The sequence below is a fragment of the Cygnus olor genome, chromosome 11 (assembly GCF_009769625.2).
Source record: "Cygnus olor isolate bCygOlo1 chromosome 11, bCygOlo1.pri.v2, whole genome shotgun sequence".
NCBI classification, from domain to species: Eukaryota; Metazoa; Chordata; class Aves; order Anseriformes; family Anatidae; genus Cygnus; species Cygnus olor.
Genome location: NC_049179.1, coordinates 4,064,081 through 4,085,100, shown reverse-complemented (window position 1 = coordinate 4,085,100; position 21,020 = coordinate 4,064,081). Strand labels below are relative to the sequence as shown.

Genomic DNA, 21,020 nt, shown 5'->3' with positions numbered 1-21,020 from the left:
AAAGACACATAAAACATGGTCCTCAGCTATGTGTGTTTTCCATTACGAAAAAAGCTGAGCTCATATTGTTGACATATCTTTAACAGCCTCCCTGCAAATGCTTATTTGAACATGCTAATAGGGTTTAGGCTGTTATTAGGAGTTAAGTTCTCAAGTCATAGAATTCTCATGATTAAAACAAGCAAAGCAAAACACAGTGTTAATATGCTGGCTGTGGTTATGGATGTTCACACAACTTACAGAAAATTGATGCTTTGCTGTGCCAGTCTTTTTATTTATTTAGTTTTTACTGTGATTTAACAGGCTCCTCAGTTCCTGGGAGAATGTGATGCATTTTAATTCTATTCTTTCCTGCTATTTCTTTTACAAGGCTGGAAGAGAAGAAGAAACTCCAGGAGATATATCATTACAATTAACATTGCGTAGCTAGTAAGAGACATTAAATGTTTATTTGTTATGAGAGAGAAACACAGTGTTTCATCAAATATAATACTGCCCCTACACTCCAATATACATCCTTAACACACTGTTGCTGAACATGACACGGGTATTACACTGAAAAGTTAACTTTTTCAGAAGAACTAGTTAACAGGCTTTGGCAGAAATTTCAATGGGAGGCTCATATATAACTATTAAAATATTGTGTGGAAGCTTTTTTCCGTGACAAAGCGTTGGGGAACTAATCAAGACATTCTCTGAAAATTTTGTTCATGTTATTTTGTTCATGTTAACCACAAACCCACTTAACAGCAACATGCAGTATTTCCATTAAATGAGGAGCAGCCAGAAAAGATTACTTTAACAATGCTAAGCCCGTATTCCCTATTTATATTTGTTGTTATTTTATGCCTTTGTTAAGGCATAAAACGCTGCGGAAGCTCAGAGTCTGTGGCTACAGCCATCCTGCAGACATCTACGCATTATCCAATTCCATTCACAAGTCATCTTTATGATTTCACACCTTTGTGACCATTGTTCAGTTCAGTGCATGGATGCAAAATGGCAACCTCAACAGCTAACCCCAAAGTTGCTAGACATTTCTTTGGATTGTCTCATTGAGATTAACTGACAAATCTGCTGAAGAAACCTTGGCCAAGGTCTGAAGCAGGATTTACTTAGTTTAGATCTGTAAAACTCTTTGTCTGGGGTACCCAAACATCTACCACACTTGTTCATTCCCCTTCCCCCCCCCTCCCCAGTTTCTACTTTGAAACTTCTACACGGCTGTCATACACATCTACTCTAACACTACTGCTAATCTGTTACATATTTCCTCCACAGCTACCAGTCACAGAGTACAGCCCCAGGGCCGCTGCATGCACTCAGCCATTGCACTACCAAATAAATTATTACAAAAATAAAATTAAACAGCAAGCCTAGCACTAAACTCCTCGTCTTCATTCACATCCTAGCTTCCATCAAAACATACCCTCTTTGGCAGCTTTGTAGCATAAACAGGGCTATGTACTACCCTATAAAACTCGTCAAAGCTCTCCTTGCAATACCATTACAAGTGCAGGCTGTCAGCACGCTCTTGGCCCAATAGCTCCCCTCCTAGGTTTATATACTAGAGATGGAATTAAAACATCACTTTGTCTCCGGAGTTTATAAACAACTGAGGGAGTAAAAAATTGGGTGTTCGGTGAAGAAAAGACAGTTGTGTATTTTTTCAAGCTAGCCAGGGGCTAGAGAGATGTCTATGAGAGTGGCAGCTGATATGCATCAGACAGTAACATGTTCTGGCCAGTGGCTGACTGATAGTTTCTGTTTTCTTTCTAAAGGAGATTATTATATGCCTTTATGAGAGTGATGCAATTATTTTATTATGCTAGTATTTTCACCAAAATCACTGGAACTATCCACTTAACCTGTTAGGATCAGACCCAGATGCAGAAAGCTAAAGACTTGTTACCCTTATCTTTACCCACAACTTGTTTATACACCAAATTAATATAACCCACTACATTTTCTGCTGCAGTTACATGAAGTTGAAATTAATGGTGATGCAGAATTTTTATTTCAGCAGTTTTTGTCAACTTTGCACTCTCCTTTTCATGCCTTTCATATAAACTACAGGGTAAGAAAATTTTGAGAAAAGATACTAATAAAATGCTTTCACCTAATATTGACATTTATAGAAGAGTTTTACTGTAATTTCATCATTTAGTGATTATATAATTTGAGTATAAATCTTCTGTCTTAAGATGTATTCTAAGAATGGAAATGTACATCTAAAAATGCTTCAGCATGAACAAACAGTTCATTCTGAATGTATCAGTAGCAAGAACCATTTGTTGTGAGAGTTAAAAGTGCCAACTGCAAAACAGTAAATGAAATAAAAAGCTGTGAGTTAAAAAAAATAACAGATAGCAGAAGATTATTTTATAAAGACTGCGGGTCGGGTCTTTATTTCTTTGAACTGAAGAGAAAGACCGAAAAGGTCACTGTTCTCACTTTCTTAATGGCAGTAATTTAAAAAAAAAAAAAATCCTTGCTTTGTGCTGGGCAAGATTTATGTTGAGGATAGGCCTGAGAAGTAAGTGAGGTAGCAGCTTGACATCTTGAAAACAAAACACCACTGCAATATTTTTCCATCTATCAACTTTTATTTTTTCCTACAGTGGAACTTCCCCCTGCTGATGTTTGCATGGAAGATTGCTCCAGCTCTGTGCTGTGGCAATACAGTAGTTATTAAACCCGCAGAACAAACACCACTCAGCGCTCTCTATATGGGAGCCCTCATCAAGGAGGTAAGAATAATTGACAGGAATAATGTCCATCTCTCCTTATGGAGAAGGAACTACCAGCACATGGCTGGTTTAACATGCTCTGTCAGTTTTCATAAATCATGCTTCCCTGCATTCATTCCTATTTTGGCAGGCTGGCTTTCCACCAGGAGTTGTCAATATTTTGCCAGGATTTGGTCCAATTGTTGGTGCAGCTATAGCATCTCATGTTGGCATTGATAAAATTGCATTTACTGGATCTACTGAGGTAAGAGTGTTCCCAGATAAATACTTAGGGAGATAGAATTAAGTCCTTGCATTACATTTTTCACTGTCACTGAATAAAAGAGATGCATTTATGTAACACTGGTCTGTCCCTCCCAGCTAAGCTTATATACTGTAGTACTATCACAGCATAAATGGCTCTTTTCCTCCAGCTCCTGCTGTGCCCAGCACCTCAGTACAGGAGATATGGCTAGAAAAATATTGCTGGGATTTCCTGTGTGCTTAGGAGGATGTGAATCACATGCAAGTAAGCAGAACATCCAGTGTATATCACAGCATACATAAATTCTGCTTTAGCATTCATAATTTGTGTATCTTGGCATACTTGGGGAAAAGGGGAGAGGAAGCTGGCAAACTGGGGCAAATACACTTCAGCTTCGATGCTGCATTCAAGTATACTGAGGAGGAGGAGGAGGAGGTCTAGAAAGGAAGGATTGCAGGGAGAAAAGGAAATTGTCCAAGGTATCTGTTCCCAGAATGATGCAAAGACGCTGGCCAGAAGATGATGGAGACAATGGTCTACTGGATGCCAAAATATCTTGCAGTGATTCAATGATGCAGACGTTACAGAGGAGGTTAGGACTGAAGAGGAAGGCTGTCATCTGCAGAAAGAGAAACAAATCCCTCAAGTCAGATTGTGCAAAGCCAGCTGTTATCAGGGTTGGGCTGGGGGCGGGGGGGGGGGGGGGGGGGGGGGGGGGGATGATAGAGGTACTCCAGACTGAAGTCACAGGAGAAGGGGCCTTATCTCATCCTCTGAAGGCAGACAGAAAGGAATCTCCATGGGAGTTTCAGGGCTGGTTATATTTAGAGGGTGCTAAAAACAGGCCCTTTTCAATTCAAAATCTGTCAAGCTATTGTATGGAGGGAGCTCAACCCCAGGAATCCAGTCTCTCTTTGATATGCTTGACTCCCACTCGTGGCAGTTGCAGGCTGTATGCATCCCAGGGATGCTGCACTTCATACTGAGTCAAGTTTGTTGAGTCAATAAATAGACTGACCAGACAGCCCTACTAGAGATGTGTGTGTACATTCCTGGTGTGCCCAGGGATTGCAGACACTAGATTAACTCTTTCAAATAAATAATTTTGGTGGAATTATCCTGTAATTGTTTGAAGTTACCACATGAGCCTAAATTATCAGTAAAATGTAGCTGTATGCCTAATTTGCATACACAGTTATCTTTCAATTACTATATGCACACGAATTTTTATGGCAATTTTAGATTATAACATACACTGGTTATATACTAAGTCAATGGCACCATTAGATTTCAGATGATTCTGAGGAATTACTATAGTCTTTACATCTCCTGTAACCAATTTATATTAGCATCCTAGAGTACTGAAAACCTTAATACGAGCTGATTACCCCCCATAAATTAAGTTGAAACAATTGTTTTCATAAAGATATGTGGTCTCTGTTTAAGATAAATATTCTATTATACAGGATGTTGCACTGTTTGGAGGAGGAAAAATACAGATGGGTTAGGTTTCAAAGTTGTCTTTTGTAGCCAAAATAAATTTTTATTGTAGCTCCAGACAGCTTTAGTTTTAATAGGCGTTTAAACTCAAAAGCTGTGGGTTTTATACTAACTCAGTGCCTACCTTTAAAAGCCTTACTAATAGGAAGTGAAAAGCATTACAGAGATGAAAAAGACATTCTCTAAGAACCTAAAGCAAGAACAGATGGAACGTTTTAATGCAGGGTTAGTGTAAACTATTCCATATTGTTTCTGATTTCCTGTAACACTGATTTTTTGTAAGAGCAAGTCAACATTGTAACATTTTAAACACAATGCTGTGATATGCGCTGAACAATGGAGTGTGTAACTACTCCAAAATAGTTTTCCATTTCTAATGAAATAATAATGGAAATATTTTGTCTCTCTGGTCTTGAGGCATGTCAATTGTACATTTCAGTGATGTGGACTTCCGATAGCCATCAGATATGTAAATGGCAAGATACTAACTTCCATTTCCGCCTTTCATCCAGGTGCTAGTTAAGGCAGTTAATACTTTCAACATGAGCAAGTTAATAGTAAAACCAATCAATACAATAGCAAACATCTTCAAATTTAGATATCTGAAGCATGTTTTCTTCTCAAATTTCCACCATTGAGTTCTTTCAGAGAAAAATATAAATGGTTTACCTTTCAAATGTATACTTCTCCCTGTTGAAAACTTTCTATTTGCCTGTAGAAATCTCACATATACACACGCAGAAAAGGCTATTGCTAAATATTTCCTGCAAAGTTGTTTTTTTTTAAAGAAAGCAGCAGAAATCAGGCTGCTCTTCCTACACATAATTTTAATGCTAACATTTTACAAAATGTATAGAGTCCATTCCACAGACAAAAGAAACAAGAGCAAGAAGGCCAAGTTCATGACCTTATCTCAATAAAGTCTGACATAGCCACACCAAAGATCCATCCAGCCTAGTACCTTATCTTGCAATATGACCAGTAACAGATTGCTTATAGAAGAACAGAGCATGTGTGATCCTTTCCCTGCTGTAGCCTCACAACCTCTGGTAGCTGACAATTTAAATACTTCCTAAGCCTAAAGATGTGAGTGGACGATTGTATTGTATTTAATGTAGTGACCGATGGCCATGTCATCCTTGCAATCTCTTCAAGATTTGCCTTCATATTATTGTAGCAAGGAATGGAAAGTTTCACAGTTTTTGAACTGTGTGCACTTAGAGTTTGTGTTTCCAACATTGATGGGAACTGTTTGCTTCTAAGGAGTTCAGTAAGTCCAAGCTTAACTCTGAGCAGGAAAAAGAAAAGTCATGCTTGGGGACAGTACCCTGGCTCTATTTCTTTTTAATTTCTCAGGTTCTCTGGTGCTTTCAGAATTACATACTATTTACTTTTCAAACACTCAAGTACTATGTGAAAAATCATCTAGAAAGACCTATTTTCCTGTGGTACCATCACTGTTAAATTCCACTTCTCTCTTTTCTTCTGACCCTTCTTTTTATGGGTTAGTTTATGCAGAGAAGAACAGTAGTCTTCCAGCTCTTTCTTCCCTTAGAGTACTTCTTGTGGAACACCCTCCCATGGATCACTTCTCTCCCAGTCCCATAGTACATGGCTCTCAAAACTCTTCCCTCTAAAGCTCAGAAGGAAGGGCTCTGCAGACACCCAGTGGGCTACGAATTTCACTTTGACAACTGTTGCACTAAAATAAAGAAAAACATACTGAGTAAGAAAGCAAGCTTAAAAATACTGTGTCTCCTTAAGTTCCAGCAGCTTTCTTGGCTTCTTTGCTTTCTTTGGTTCATACTCTTCAGCAGCTTTTTAACAGAAGTGTTTATTTTTACCGTGTTGTTTTTAGTGAACCAGAGCTGATTCATAGACTCCATAATTATGGCCATCTCCTCTAAGGCTTCACCGACATGTTTTTTCCTCATCTTCCACAATCATTGAACTTAAACTGCCCAAAATAATCTTTCCCCAACCAATCTGACCATGTCAACGCTTGTTCCCATTCCTTTCCTACCTTCCCTTGAAAGACCATAAGCATTTTAAGCATCCCATTACATTTTACAGTATTTCTCCTTGATCTTTCAGGTCCCTAGCTGAAGGGAACTGGTTTAGTTCTGTTTAACAATAAATTTTCCTGTAGGACTTACTACCAACAATTTAATTAAAATTCAGTCCATTTTATTTTCTGAGCTTCAGAACAGATCCAAACTCTGGATGTCTGGTTCACCCATGTAATTGGGCTGCAAAGCAAAGAAGTACAGGAGAGGTTATGTAAGTCTCTTCCCCTACAGTTAAATGAGCAGCAGACCTTACTGATTTCCAAGACAACTACTGATGAGGAGACAATTTTTACACATACTAACACATGCAGTGAGGTTCTTCTTCACCTTCCAGTTACCTTCTTATTGTCAGAAAGAACTTTTGCAAAGTAGTGAAAAGTAAAAGATGAACAAATAGTATAGAAAAGCAGCCATAAAGAAGCTGCTTTACTCTTCTTATGCCTTTATTTTCACACAGGACTGTGAATACAAAGTCACTGCAAATACAGCTATATTTTGACTGCTGTGAGCTCTCTGGCCATGCCTGTATGTGTGCTCCATTTGAACTGGAACAGGGTACCTATAAGTTCCTGGTGCACATGGAATAGTTAGGCACAGTCTGTTTTGGACTTAAGATTAGAGATGATTATGGAGAGTAAGACGCTATGCATCTAAGAAAATGAGCATCTAAAGGACTGACTGGATTAAAAATCTTGTTTGCTGCAAAAGTGTAATGCGTTCTAATAACTTCTATTCAAAAAAACAAATGTGTTACCTCCAAATCAGAGTGGCTTACAACTCTCTCCAGTTGTCAGATGCTCTCGAGATGAGAATCATAGATAGTACACAAAATATTTGAAGCCTTGGCCAACTAGAAATTTATCCTAAGTGGCTGCTTTCCACTTTGTTCAAACTATGACCCATTAAAAGGCAGACAGATTAAAGATAGGATTCAGGTCTATGTCCATGCAGTTCTGTGGAGTAACCCAAATAAATATCCAATAAATTGTTCTGGATGCCTGTGTAAACGAAGGGTCTATAAACAACTTCAAAAAAAAAATAACAAAAGAGTCTGCATTTTGCTTGGCAGAATGTTTTCTTTGTGCACTTAGATTAACAAACCATGATCTCATCATTAGTCAACAAGATACTACAGAGACCATCAAAGCAAACTACAGGAGCATCGAGGTTGATTCATGCCAAACAAATGTTTGTAGCTAACAGCTGTATTACCACTGATTCTAATTTACTCAGCAGGATTCGCCTTTCATTTCCAAAGTGATATGAATGTCACAATGCATGATGTAGACAGAAAAAATACCTACTGCACTAGTAATGAGTTGTGTCAGTTCTCCTGGATCATACAATCTCATGCTGGTTTTGGACATCAAGAATTGCATCCTAACATTTTCCACTTCAACAAGAATCCTAAAGGTGATTTGTCCTGTTTTGAGACAGCTAACAATGCTACAGACATGCCCTGTTCAAAGTAAGAATAGTTTAGGCAGGCAATATTATTATTTATTCATTCTATTCTATATTAATTCTTTATTATATTAATTCTTGCTTCTGCTTAACCTGTTTGATCGTATCTTGGACAACTATGTTTCCTGAATTAAAAGTTGTTCTTTCCTTTTTCCCTCCTTGGTAATTTTGGAAGAATTTAGGGAACTGTCCTTGGATGACTATGGCCTACAACAATTATTATGTCAAAGGGATGTGCCTTTTTAAAACTGAAACAAATGGGGTGATGTACAAACCCTTTCAGTCAGTAAGAGTTTAGCCGCAGACTTCCACAGGGCCACTATTTACCCAAGGAACAAATAAGCCATTTATAGCTTAGGATTCTCTCCAGGGATTTCTGTTTGGGATTCCCTTTTCACGTGCTGAACGATTCACTGTGCTTTCTTCAGTGCTGGTCCTCACACAGGGCATTGCAGAGTCAAATAAAGCTGCTCTTCTTCATGCCAACATTTTAAAATACACTTGTCTCTGCTGAATCTGGGGACACATCCCAAACATCCTTGTCCCAAAATGTTACATTTTCATATAATCTGGGTTTAAAATTAATAATAATAATACAAACATCATAGACTAAGTACAAGCATGGGTTTGAAAGTTTTGCCAGAACACCGATGACTTTCTGCCAGAAAACAGAGGAATTTTTGTATCTGATCATACCATCTCCTAGAAGCTTATCAATCTCTTGTAATTTACAACACTTACCATTCTTCAGAAACCTTCCCAATAACCCAAGAACACTATAATAGCAAAGATGGGTAGCCCAGTTACTTAAAATATCTACGTAGCTGATGTGCTATGTTTCTTCCATCAGTTTTTGCACTGTTCATGGAATCTTTTAATTTACAAAGCAAACCCTTGACAGTCTTGTCTATGGTAGAGTGCAAGAAAATTATCTGCCATTCATCTAAGCTGCTGTTCCCTTTAATTCAGGTGTTCCCCAATAGCTTAACATGTATCTGTGACGAAAGGAGGCTCAGAGCAGAGGAGAAGCTGGAGGTTCTGACAAAGATGTAGAGGAAGTATCACAAACCTTGGAGGTTTGCTTTTGACTTGTGAGACTTCCAGTGCTTTAAAAGGCAAAAACACCTGTACCATTTAGATACTGATTTCTGTCTGAAAACAGAGAATTAAGAGAACACAAAAGGCAATAGACTTTTTTTGAATTTCTGCACAGAAGTATTTAAAATGACTGCATGGGCATCCTCTTGAAAGAGACATTAAACTTCCAACACAGAATGTACAAATAATGTACAAATAAGCAACAAGCAAGTGTTGTTTATCATAATATACTCTCAATTCCTAATATTCTACAGTTCACAGTCCAGAAACTATTCTTCAAGAAGCTGTTTTGCACAGGGGTGTTCCAAAATGTTTCTTTAATCTTTTGTTGTTGTTGTTCTGAGTAACAGATTGTTTTCTTTGAGATGGGCCAAATTACATCTGCCTCACCCTCCATGCAGCTTACAAGGTTATGGTACTTCACAAGCTATCCAGGGATACTCCTGATATCAATCTTGAAGCCTATTCAAAACAAGGATGGGGAGTCAGGGGTTTCTCTGCCAACATTCCTGCTGAATAAATGCACAACTCCATTATCTGTGGGGGAGTCCTCTCTTCCAGTGTTCCCTTGCAAGTCTGTACTGCCTATTGGGAGCTCACAGATATATCTGAGAGACTCCACAGGAAGCATGTACTGAAAGACCATACAGATTGGAACACTATCACTTATCCCTTTCATGCTGTCTTTCTCCATAAAGAGAGGGTCGGTTACAAAAGGCTGTCTTTGTCGCTAAATAATCACAGCTCCGGTGCCCTCCCTAAGACTTTTCTCAACCTGTGTACGTAGGTCACAAAAGGAGCACAGTGAAGAAAAATGCTGAGCAGCCTGAGCCCTACCAACCTCATGTCTACGCTGATTTCTGATGGGAAGGATACAGTGAGGCTGTTAAGTTTATACTTGCAAAATCAACAATAACCTCCCTGTATAACAGTACTCTGGACACATTTTTTCAAATTAACACCATTGTCTCCAAGTCTCACGGACTTTAGTATTTGCCATTCATAGTATTTGGACTTGCATATTTGCCAGTCACTTGTTTGCATATAGTTCTTTTGAAGTCTGTATTTACAGACAGAACAGTTTTGACATTGAAGTGGTAGAATGGAAGGGGGGGGAAGGGATGGAGGGCTGAACACCTTGCTCTGGTTTCCTCAGTCTGTTCTGCTCTTTGTGGATTTTTGTGGGGAAAGTGGTAATTGTTGTTCTTTGAGAGAGGGAGGTTCAAGGCAGTGAGGGTGTGAATGGCATTGGCTGGCACTGGCTATAAACACAGCACTCTCGCTGGTTTAGTGTACATTTCCAGCACAGTTTGAGAGGTTGGAATTTGCAAATGACGTGCTTGATATAAGTAGTGGGAGTAGAGGGCAGGAAAGGTCCTTCTTTTTCATGTTCACTTCTGGCTGTCAGTCAAATACAGCAATAAAATCAGCTCCAATTAAGGGGATATGCAAGGAATTTTGTGATAATGTCAACACTCTATTCCATAAATACAGGGGTAAAGAAAAGAAGCTAATGTTAATTTCTTTAAAATAAATAAATAAATAAAAAGCCTCTCATACACAATTGTGGTATCACCAGATACACAGTTAATCACAATTGTACATGAAGTCATTCACAATTCCTTCATTATCCTGTGGGGGGGGGGGGGGGGGGGAGTTCTTTCTTTTTTTTTTTTTTTTTTTCTGGGGGGGGCCTGGTTTCTGTTTCATTTGCTTTCTGATTACTCCAGTGCTGACTTAACTTTCTCCAGCAGACTGACTTCAGTTCTCTAGTAGGTTTGGCTTCTCATCAATTAACCCCTTACTGCTAGGAATCCCACTCACCTGACCTTAGAAATAGAAAACGTGAGAAATCTCATCAGCTAGAGACTATACTAGACTCTATAGTATATAGTATATAGACTATACTAGAGAAGGAAGTCCAACTGCAGACTCACTCACATCTCTCTTCACATCTAACTTTCCGTGTGATCTTAAAAAGTGTCCCACTTGAAAGAAAGTACTTATGAAAGTTCTCAAGTTTATCACTAGTAAACAGACACTTAATCCTGTGCTTTACTGTGTGTGGTCTTAAATCTACCTGTGATAATTCCTTAGTATGGGCACAGTTACATTTCAACAGTACAGAATCTGATTTATTTTTCATTCATTGATCCAGGGAGGGAAGAATTTCCAGAGAGTACAGCTGCCTCTCCAACTATATGCCATGGCCCCTCTGTACAGGGTACACAAAACATGTCAAATACGTAGCTGTCAGACTGCTACTCCTTCAACCCTCGTGTTCCTTGGTGAGATCTGCAACTTGAGGCTGCTCCAATTTCCTCATTGGGCTGCATTCTGCTCCAGCTGACCCCACAATCTACAAAGATATTTAGAGGTGCTTTTGACCTCCTCAACCCATATTAAGATTATCTGTGGTGCAGCTGAAGGTCAGATCTGGGATGGTGCATTTCTAACTTCTTGCCCTGCTTGGTATTCGGCTGTATGCTGCTAATCCCACAGAAAAGGCTGAAGATTTCCTCAGAATCTGATGTATTCTCAATCATGATTTCAGTGTCAAATTACTTAAAACTTTAAGTGCTGAAAAACAAATTTTGAAGCAAACAAATGCCCTCCCACAGTTTGGCTAACGCTCTAGAAACTGTAAGTAATAAGAGTGAAATAAATTCTACTAACACTTATCGCTTGGGATAACTAATGCCTGGACTATATAAAGAAGCGTGATAACAGTTATTACTAATGAACAGTAGTAAGCTTAGTACAGGCTTAATGCATACTGTGGTATCAGATCTGTTTTGTTCCACATGAAACTTAAAATCACATAACCAAATCTCTTGGCAATGGTATGTAAAACCTTGTGAACAGGGCAGTAGTTTGGATGGAAGTAATTCTAGCTATGTCGATTTCAGATTTTTAGTTCAGCCCTCCTAAAGCACCCTAAAATAAAGCCGAAACCATGTTAGCATAGACACAAAGGGGTGAAGGGTACAGACACCTTGTGCTGTGCCTTGTCCCCTCTCCAATTCTAGAAAAAAAAAAAGAACTGGAAAGCTGTCCACTGATTATGAGAATCTGTTTAGATTGAAGAACCTGCTGGATTATTTAAGGCTCAGTTCCAGTGATGTCCAGCATTGGCTGTTAAAGTGAACTGTATGACTACATTGCCTGTAAAACGTGTCTCCATTTCCTTTCAGGTTGGGAAGCTGATCCAAGAAGCAGCTGGAAGGAGTAATTTGAAGAGAGTTACACTGGAGCTGGGTGGGAAAAGCCCAAACATTATTTTTGCAGATGCAGATTGTAAGTCAGCACTTCCACATTTTTCTTAAATGTTTGTGTGGCTTTTCTATTTTCATTTTAGGGCTTATCTTTTAGACAAAGTGAAATAGACCAATATAGCTGTAACTAATTGCACTTTTCAATATTACAGAAACAGCCTGGGGTGTGGTAGTTTTATAAAAAGACAACATTTGTACCCAGAGATTCACAGAGGACAACAAAACAGAAAAACAGTTAAAACCAAGCATGTGGATATGGTGTTAATCAAAATCATGGTCCCATATGTATTTGTTCTAAATTCTGCAGCAAGGTGGCCTAGTGCTTAAAATACGGAAATTCTGTGATAGATAGATTCATAGTAATCATAAAAAGGGAGGGCTTTGATTTACATTTGGGTGGCTAACCTACCCAGTGCAGTACTTTTTTAAGCTGTTTTGATGGTAGCTATAAATGGAGAGTCTTCCATTTAAAAAATCTTCACAATTGAACAACTGTGTATTGAAACATCCTCAATGCCATTGTCAGCAGAGAGCTGAAGATTTTGGCAACTGAATGATGTGCAGCTGGGATTTTTGGCACCTGAAGGTACAGGACAGCAGTTTAGAACAGGATAAAAACACAAACTGGAAGTTTCTGCTTAAATGATCAGCAATGAAATAGTTAACAATGTTGATATTTAAATCGTCAGCAGGAGGTTTTGAAGTTAACACCCCATTAAGATGAATGGGACAGTTCACACCTTGCCTTGACCTATTGTTTCAGGCTGTGTGCAGGCACACTCTACTTACTGCATTTTCTGAGAACTTACTTTGTAACCCAAAGAAACAGACATTTAAGATTTGGTCTTTTAGTTTTAAAAATAGAAAGTGAACAGAAGAATGATCTGAATAGCATGAATTACAAGAGCTGATTACAATCCCATATTCATTTTCAGAACTTATCAATGTTCAAACGCTAGGAAAAGACTAAGAATTCTCAGGAGTTGAAGTCATTTCTACTTAAGAAAGTTTTATCAAGCTAGGAGTCTAAATTGCATAGTCATCCTGGTAAACCGAAAAAGGCTCCTGTCAACCAGAGTCTGGTGCAGATGTTATAGCCCTGTACTCCAGTTATCCATCTCCATCTCCCACCAGAAATCACCACATCTCAAATGTCCTTTACCTACTAGCTCAGATTGGATCACCTGAACACTTCTAGTAGAGTAATATATCCTGGGAGCATGTCTGTGTTGTCCCTTTCCACAGGGGAAGGACAAACACTCCTAGCTGCCACACAGAGGTACAGTTTATCTGTGACCTGAATCTGCCAAATAAGGTTGAAGACCTGGTGAGAAGTTGCAGGCAACAAGGGAATAACAGGGCACAGAGAAGAGCGAAGTCTTCCCCAGGACTGTCTGTTCCACAGTGTATCATACTAAAGCTCTCTGGCCTTCCCATAATTACAACCACTAGCACTTGATCTGAAATTCAGTCTTCAAAGCTCTGATTATTTAAGAACAGCAGACAGTTTGCTCACAATTCCAAAGGAGCTGTTTGTTCTGTTTGAGGAACACTGTGTGCCAAAAGTTAGCAGAAAGCATGACAAAGCTGTTGAAGTTTAGTGCGCGCGCACGCACACACACACACACACACACACACAAAAGAGAGAAAAATGGTTAGAGCCCCTTCATGGTGCCAAACTTTGCTAAGAGAAAGAAACATCAGTTAATCGGTTCTATCCACTATTGTTTTTAGTCTCCATGGAGCTGTCTGGGAAAACTTGAATGTGGTCCAGGGAATACCCCACATCATTTTTTTTTCCATGGCCATGCCGAACACAGAGTAAGACACTGCTGTTAGATGGAGTTGTTTAGGCCATGCTGAAAGTAAAGCATCATTGCTTTGTTTATGCCATAAAAGATTATACTTTAAACAATGTTCCAAAGTGTTACAGCTGATAACAGGTATTGCAGTGCTGCAGGTCATCACTTTTTGATGATAAATTCACTGCCACATGGCCCAAATGCTTTTCTAGTCAGCTATTATATGCCGTGGGAGATTTTGGCTCTTGTTGTCTAAATATGGCTGTTTTTTTCCTTTCCTGCTTGAATATTGGATGTGTTGCTTGCACCTCCGAAGTTGGAACAGGAATCAGGGATTGATTGTTCCATAATTAGCCTGTATTTTTAAAGCCTCACCTAGTCACTTGTATAGGCCAGGAAGATATTTCTGTCTTGCAGAAAAATAACCTCTTTGGGAAGGATAACTCTTGCCATTATCAAAGTTAAATTCTCTCAAGTACTTGCTTAACCGTAATCCTCACATACACAGGATTAAATCAACTGCACGTATAAGATGAGAAAGAAATTTTCCTCTCCCTACTGACTTTAAGTCAGACAGACTTCTATAGCATGGGGCACAATCCACTTCCTAGGGTCCTCTTAAGAGTTTTCGTTAATAAATTACATGTTGTTAATGTGCAAGAGATTGCTGAAGCTGTTTTGCATGTCCTACTTCTATTGACTGCTACAACTGTAGCTTGATTTAACTTTTGCAGTGGGATCTTAAGCTGTATTTTATGGCTTGTGTCAAGGGATGGCATGTAGAATGTATTATCTATGGACACTTCTTTAACTTGATGGTGTTTGAACTCCCAAGTGGTCCTTTGCAATCTGGTGCTTTTGAAACAGTTGTAATGCTCCTAATATGCCCCTAGTATAGCTCAGTCCAGGCTGGCATAAATGACCAAAAAAAAAAATCAAATTCAGACATGTTAAAATGTATTAAAACTTCCTATTTTCACAGGGATTAAAACAAAAAATAAAATTAATCATCTTCACTTATGGCCTGGCACAACAATGATGTATTGTTCAGTGTTTTGGTGTTTTTAACCAAATTCTACTTCTGCTTTGAAGTTTTGGGAATGTGACACTATGTCATACCCATAACATTGGTGCAACAGCAGATGTGTCTATGATGTTTCAGAGCAACGCATGTTGTCTTGGTTTTGTAGTAGACTATGCTGTGGAACAAGCTCACCAAGGAGTCTTCTTCAATCAAGGTCAATGCTGCACTGCAGGCTCACGGATTTATGTGGAAGAATCAATCTATGAAGAGTTTGTAAGAAGAAGTGTAGAACGTGCAAAGAGGAGAGTAGTGGGGAGTCCTTTTGACCCAACTACAGAACAAGGTCCACAGGTAAATGAACAGTGCTTCAGCTCTGGAGCCCAGAAGGCGCCCAGGTGCCCAGAAGCATTTAAACTCTAGCACAACAAAGTTCAGTCAGTGCATATTCACTTGAAATCCTAGATCAGAGATGTTTTACAGAAAACTCTCATCCTAAATATCAGTAAGTTCACCCCACAGTTTTAACAGCAAGATTGTGCTCTTCAGCCCCCAAGACACAGCTGCAAATTGCATAGTGCTACCATTCATAGGAGAAAGGCTCACAAAAGTCTTTTTGCAGGCACTTATTGTCAAGAATTGTCTACAACTGTAACTGTGCTTGTAGAGCGCTACAGAAGAAAGAACTGTAAGCAAAAGATGGTCAGAATTACAAATATATCTTTAAAAGATGTTCCTGATACTAATAACCAGCTGGGCTTATACCACTGTCAAGAAGTTAATTTTGGACAAAAAAATAATGCCCTGGTTTGTTTGTTCTTATAAACCATCTCCCTTAGCAACAATGTGGGTTGAGACACATACATACAGGGACACATCCTTAAGAAGACTGAGCCCCAGGTTACAGTCAGCAGCTATCTGTAGATCTTTGGCCTCTCAAGCTCAAACAGTGAAAATATGCATGAGGCTACTCTCTGGGACATGACTTGCCTAAAAAAATTATTTTGGCTTGATTATCTAAAGTGCATGGCCTGCAAGTCAAACAGCTTCTTCTCTCTTTCAGATTGATAAAAAACAATACAACAAGATCTTGGAACTCATTCAAAGTGGCATTACTGAAGGAGCAAAACTTGAATGTGGGGGTAAAGGGCTAGGAAGAAAGGGCTTCTTCATTGAACCTACGGTGTTTTCCAATGTAACAGATGACATGCGGATTGCCAAGGAGGAGGTACATGGGCAAGATCATTTTAGAATGTCCTAAACATGATTTTGTTTCTTTTGTTTACTTCTTAAGACAAAAGCTTTAGAGTGAAAATGACCACTATACCAAAAAAAAAGAGTAAAATCTTCTCAGAACTTATTCATAGAGCAACTGACAGCATCAGTTTTGGTCAAGAAGCTTAATTTTTGTCATTTGCTGTAGAGTCTCAGACTTGAAAGACAAGATAAAGGAAGAAATGAATTATGTTTCACTATGATGACTGCTTTGGGAAATTCATGCTTTTTTACAGACAGCTATTACTACTAATAAAATCTGTAAAGAGTAAAACAGGAGAGGGCAGGCCATTTAAAAAGCAGAACAACAGGAATATAATGCCTCTGAGTGAGCTGTTTTTCAAATTAATGATTAATCTTTGTTGCAGATTTTTGGGCCTGTTCAAGAAATACTGAGATTTAAAACCATGGATGAAGTTATAGAGAGAGCCAACAATTCTGACTTTGGGCTGGTAGCTGCTGTCTTTACAAATGATATAAACAAAGCCCTGACAGTCTCTTCAGCAATGCAGGCTGGGACAGTCTGGTAAGGCAGAAGTTATCACACTCCTGCTCTCAGAGATAAAGAGTTTAGCTCATTATCATTACTGTTACCTCAGTTTTGCACCCTTTGTCTTTGTGTTTATCTAGACCATCCTAGTGGTGAATCACTAACCAAGATACAGAACAGCTGTTGGAGAATGTAGTCAGTCTGCTCACTGCAGCTGAATGCTATTGAAAGTGGAAAAGTGCCTTGCTTTCTGTTAGCATGACCTTCCAGTTACACTGCTGAACAGCATTGCCGAAAACAAAACAGAGTGTAAATGCTCCTGTGGAGCAGCGGAAGCCTGTGAGGTTTCTGCTGAAGGCATAAGAAATCGTGTATTTTCTACAACCTTAAGGAACCAAAGGGACACCTATTTCTGTCTTGTATTTAGGTGTAGGAAGTGCCACTTCTAACGTTTAATAGCTTGCAATTTGATATGTCAAGCCTGGATAAGCTAAAGATCCGAGAGAAATCAGGTGGAAAAAGGACAAATTCAAACCTAATAGCTCTGTGTTATAAACTGGCACTAAAATTTGTCAGCAGATTAACAGTCCATTACTGAAGCTGTATCCAGGTGTTCAGTGCCTTCCTCCAGTCCTCACAAGCTAAATCCCACTCTCTTTAAAGCAAGGAGTAGAACATTGCTTTTGTGGCATAAGTCCCTCCTTTCTTTTCAACAAGAGACCATTTTGTTATTACTAAGAGCTATACAGTATCCTTAGCTCCATGAGTTTCAGTATCTCCTGAGTTGTCCAAATGTCTGACAGTGCAATTGGACTTAATGCCTTTTCCTGTTACAGGATAAACTGCTACAATGCCTTAAATGCCCAAAGTCCTTTTGGAGGATTCAAAATGTCTGGCAATGGGAGAGAGATGTAAGTATTACACGGCTGTCTTCTAAACTATTTTGAGCTCTACAACTTAACAAACATTAGTGAATCCTTCCATGCAAATTAAGATCAGGACATAGTCCCATCAGAGGATCAGGGCATAGTATAAGATGACTCATAACCACTGCCAGCTCTAAATGCAAACGATTTATATGGTAAAACCATTTATTTCCTTATTTATTTATTTATTTAGACACAACAAAATGAGTTACAAGGAGTCCTTTCTTATTCTGAAAGACACTGAAAATTTCTGAGTATTTTTTTAAACTGAAACCTGTGTTTTCCAAGTTTTCCTTCTCTGTATTAATCAGCAATTTTGCAGAAAGATTCTTTTTCATATCTTGCTTTATGCTTGTTGACTCATTTGTCGTACTTGTTTCAGAGTTGTTTTGCCATGTATTTTGCTTTCTTGCAATTTTTTTCCTTTCTGTTCCTTTTGCTACATTTATTAGTATAGGATCATCTGAATTTAATTAAAAAGGTGTCTGTCTTTTCCAGAATTATCAACAATGTTAGATGAAATCAGGCCTACAGAACAATACACCAATGTGTTTATATCCCTTAGAAAGAATCACCTTCCATTACAAAGCTTTCTGTCTTTTCTTATTCCGTTTAGAACAAAGTTACAAATATTTTGAAATGGAGCTCCCTTCCCAAATACTGTCCCATGTACCTCACTGAAAGTCTTAGCAGTTTTTAGTTCTCATTACAATCACAAACATGTTTAGCAATTGCGTCAGCCCCAGATTGGTTGTGCATACAAAGGATTCAATTAATTTCTGTGCAGGAGGCATGTATACCAGATATGTCTCACCTAAGATTTCAAAATAGCTTATGGCTAATGGCAAACTCAGCAGTAAAACTAAAGTAAGGTCAAACTCTTTAAAGCTTTAAATATGTTGAAGTATACAACTTGATCTATAAAATGAGCTCTGTGTAGTCTGAAATATTTTCCCTCATTAGGGAGTACTTTGAATAACACATTCATACTATTCTCCACATTCATGAGTTATGAGGTGATCTCACATTGGCATAAATATGTCAGCTCATCTAACTCTTATCATTGTGAAAATATTCTAAAACTACTAAGCTCGAAAGAGCACATGAGTAACCTGACACCCAAGAGTGACCCCACTGACTTCAGGGAGGTTAATTGTGCAAGCAAAATACTCACATATTAGTACTGTAGAGTTTTGCAAAAGAAAGTGGGGGGGAAGGAGAGGTGGAATCAGGCAGCACCGCAGCTCCCAATGAAAAATCTGTGATAGCTGTACACTTGATTCTCATCCACAGCTTTGACAATACTCAACGTAAACAGGCAATGTTTGGAATGGCAATCATCTCTCTCACACCAAGATGCCTGAAAACCTGCTTATGAGTAATTATTTTACCCCCTTCACAACCTCTTTGATCAGATACCACCTTCTAATTCACCCCCAGATTTATATCTGCATATGTTTTATTAAAATGCCAAGGTTTCTTAGATCCCTGTTTTTAAGTGATACATTTTACAGCATAAATAATATTGAGTCTGGTAATTAACGAACAAAAAATAAGACAAGAAAGTGTTCATACATATCTGTGCCATTGCTAAGCTAATATGATGTTTTAGCCAGATTGTAATTCTGCCACTGTGATATTTGTGCTAGCAATGTATTAGCTGGGACTTACTTTGTTCCTGCATTAAAATTCACAGATTTTTATCACACGTTGGGAAAATAGGAACTCAGAAAGTTGAGATGTGCTACGCTCATTTTATACTCCCCACAGAATGTACCAGAGTATGTGCATACCAAAAGAGAACCCAAACTCTTGTACAGAATGGAACTGATTTCTGTTCACCTTAAGGCTACAATATTCTTTTATTCTTAAAGAAGTATAATATTATTTTATTCTCAAAGGAGTTTTAAGGAGTGATTCATTTACATTTACACTTCTTTAAGCTCCTTATCAGTAACTGAGTCGTGTAAAATTGAACTGAAAATCAGGCAAGTCCCCCAGAATTCTGGTCTCTGTCCAAGTATCTTCAAGGGAAGGAGGTGCCATTCTACCTCAGACTTATCATTTACTGTCATGGGAATTATTATTCTCTGTATGACTCTGAGCTACAGCAGTGCATAGTTGCATTTCCAAAAAGAAGTGCAAGTAGGAGAAGGCCTTGGAGTTGTATTTCTTTTTTTCTACCATTCTTCTCTTTGCCTGAGGGAGGGAGGAGGGTATGTAATATAATTTCTTTTTGGAGAGCAATTTGTTCCCCTTCCCTCACACCTCTACAACCAAAGGATAGCATCATGCAAACTTGACCTATGGGCTCCTCCCTCTCACAGACACAAACCTTGTTCTCACCCTGATACCAAACTGCAATTCAAACAGACACCAAGTTGCCATAGAACAGGATGTTATTGCTCCCTGCCTCCCTGTATTAGGCTGTGGGGACAACCAAGCCCTTTGTTTGAACGTGCACTGACTCATCTGCTCTGATGGTCTGGAATTAACCTTCATCCTATTCAGCACAAAAACCTTTTTAACTTTAGAAAAATACTTGGCTTAAAATTCATCACAACTGCCTGCTTCCAAACTTTCAGATAGAATACAAATGCATAAGGCCCTGAAGCCTTAAGATGAAGAATTAGACCAATAAATACAACTAATTTTGTTTGCCAGACCAAGGTGAAAAAACAAAACAAAACAAAAAGTGACAGTTGGAACATACACAGAGGCACTGGATACTGTTAGGCAGGTTATATATTGATTTGCAAAAATGCATTCAACAGATGTCTGGAGCCAAGCTGCATCACTACCAAATCAAGCAGAAACTTTTATGCAGAGGGACTTACTAGTTTTAGTTTTTGGGTTCCATGCAGCTCCTGGTGACAGCTTCTACTATGCCATAAAGGAATGGTTTTGTGTCTCAGGTAAGTCTGATAAATAACTAAGTGTTTTGGTCATTCTTTTGGAAACAAATCTAAGATGTTCCCCTGAAAGCTGAGGGTGAGGTGGTCCAACTCAATCGGAACCCTTCTCATGCTAAAGAATCTTTACTAATACATTTCCTTGCTTGTACTTAGGCTCTGGTGAATCTTAAAATGCCTAGTAAAACACCAGC

General features: G+C 38.7%; 1 protein-coding gene and 1 long non-coding RNA gene across 9 annotated transcripts in view; one reads left to right on the top strand and one right to left on the bottom strand.

The window, feature by feature from the left end:
- LOC121075882 overlaps positions 1-21,020 on the bottom strand; it is a 128,228-nt gene that overhangs the window by 30,901 nt on the left and 76,307 nt on the right. The window lies entirely within an intron of this gene.
- The window catches only part of ALDH1A2 (aldehyde dehydrogenase 1 family member A2), a 56,222-nt gene that overhangs the window by 31,433 nt on the left and 3,769 nt on the right, over positions 1-21,020 (top strand). The window contains exons 6-12 of the mRNA XM_040569607.1: positions 2,622-2,750; positions 2,881-2,994; positions 12,320-12,422; positions 15,393-15,577; positions 16,287-16,451; positions 16,867-17,024; positions 17,825-17,899. Coding sequence (XP_040425541.1) covers positions 2,622-2,750; positions 2,881-2,994; positions 12,320-12,422; positions 15,393-15,577; positions 16,287-16,451; positions 16,867-17,024; positions 17,825-17,899 — 929 coding nt within the window. The remainder of the gene's footprint in view (positions 1-2,621; positions 2,751-2,880; positions 2,995-12,319; positions 12,423-15,392; positions 15,578-16,286; positions 16,452-16,866; positions 17,025-17,824; positions 17,900-21,020) is intronic.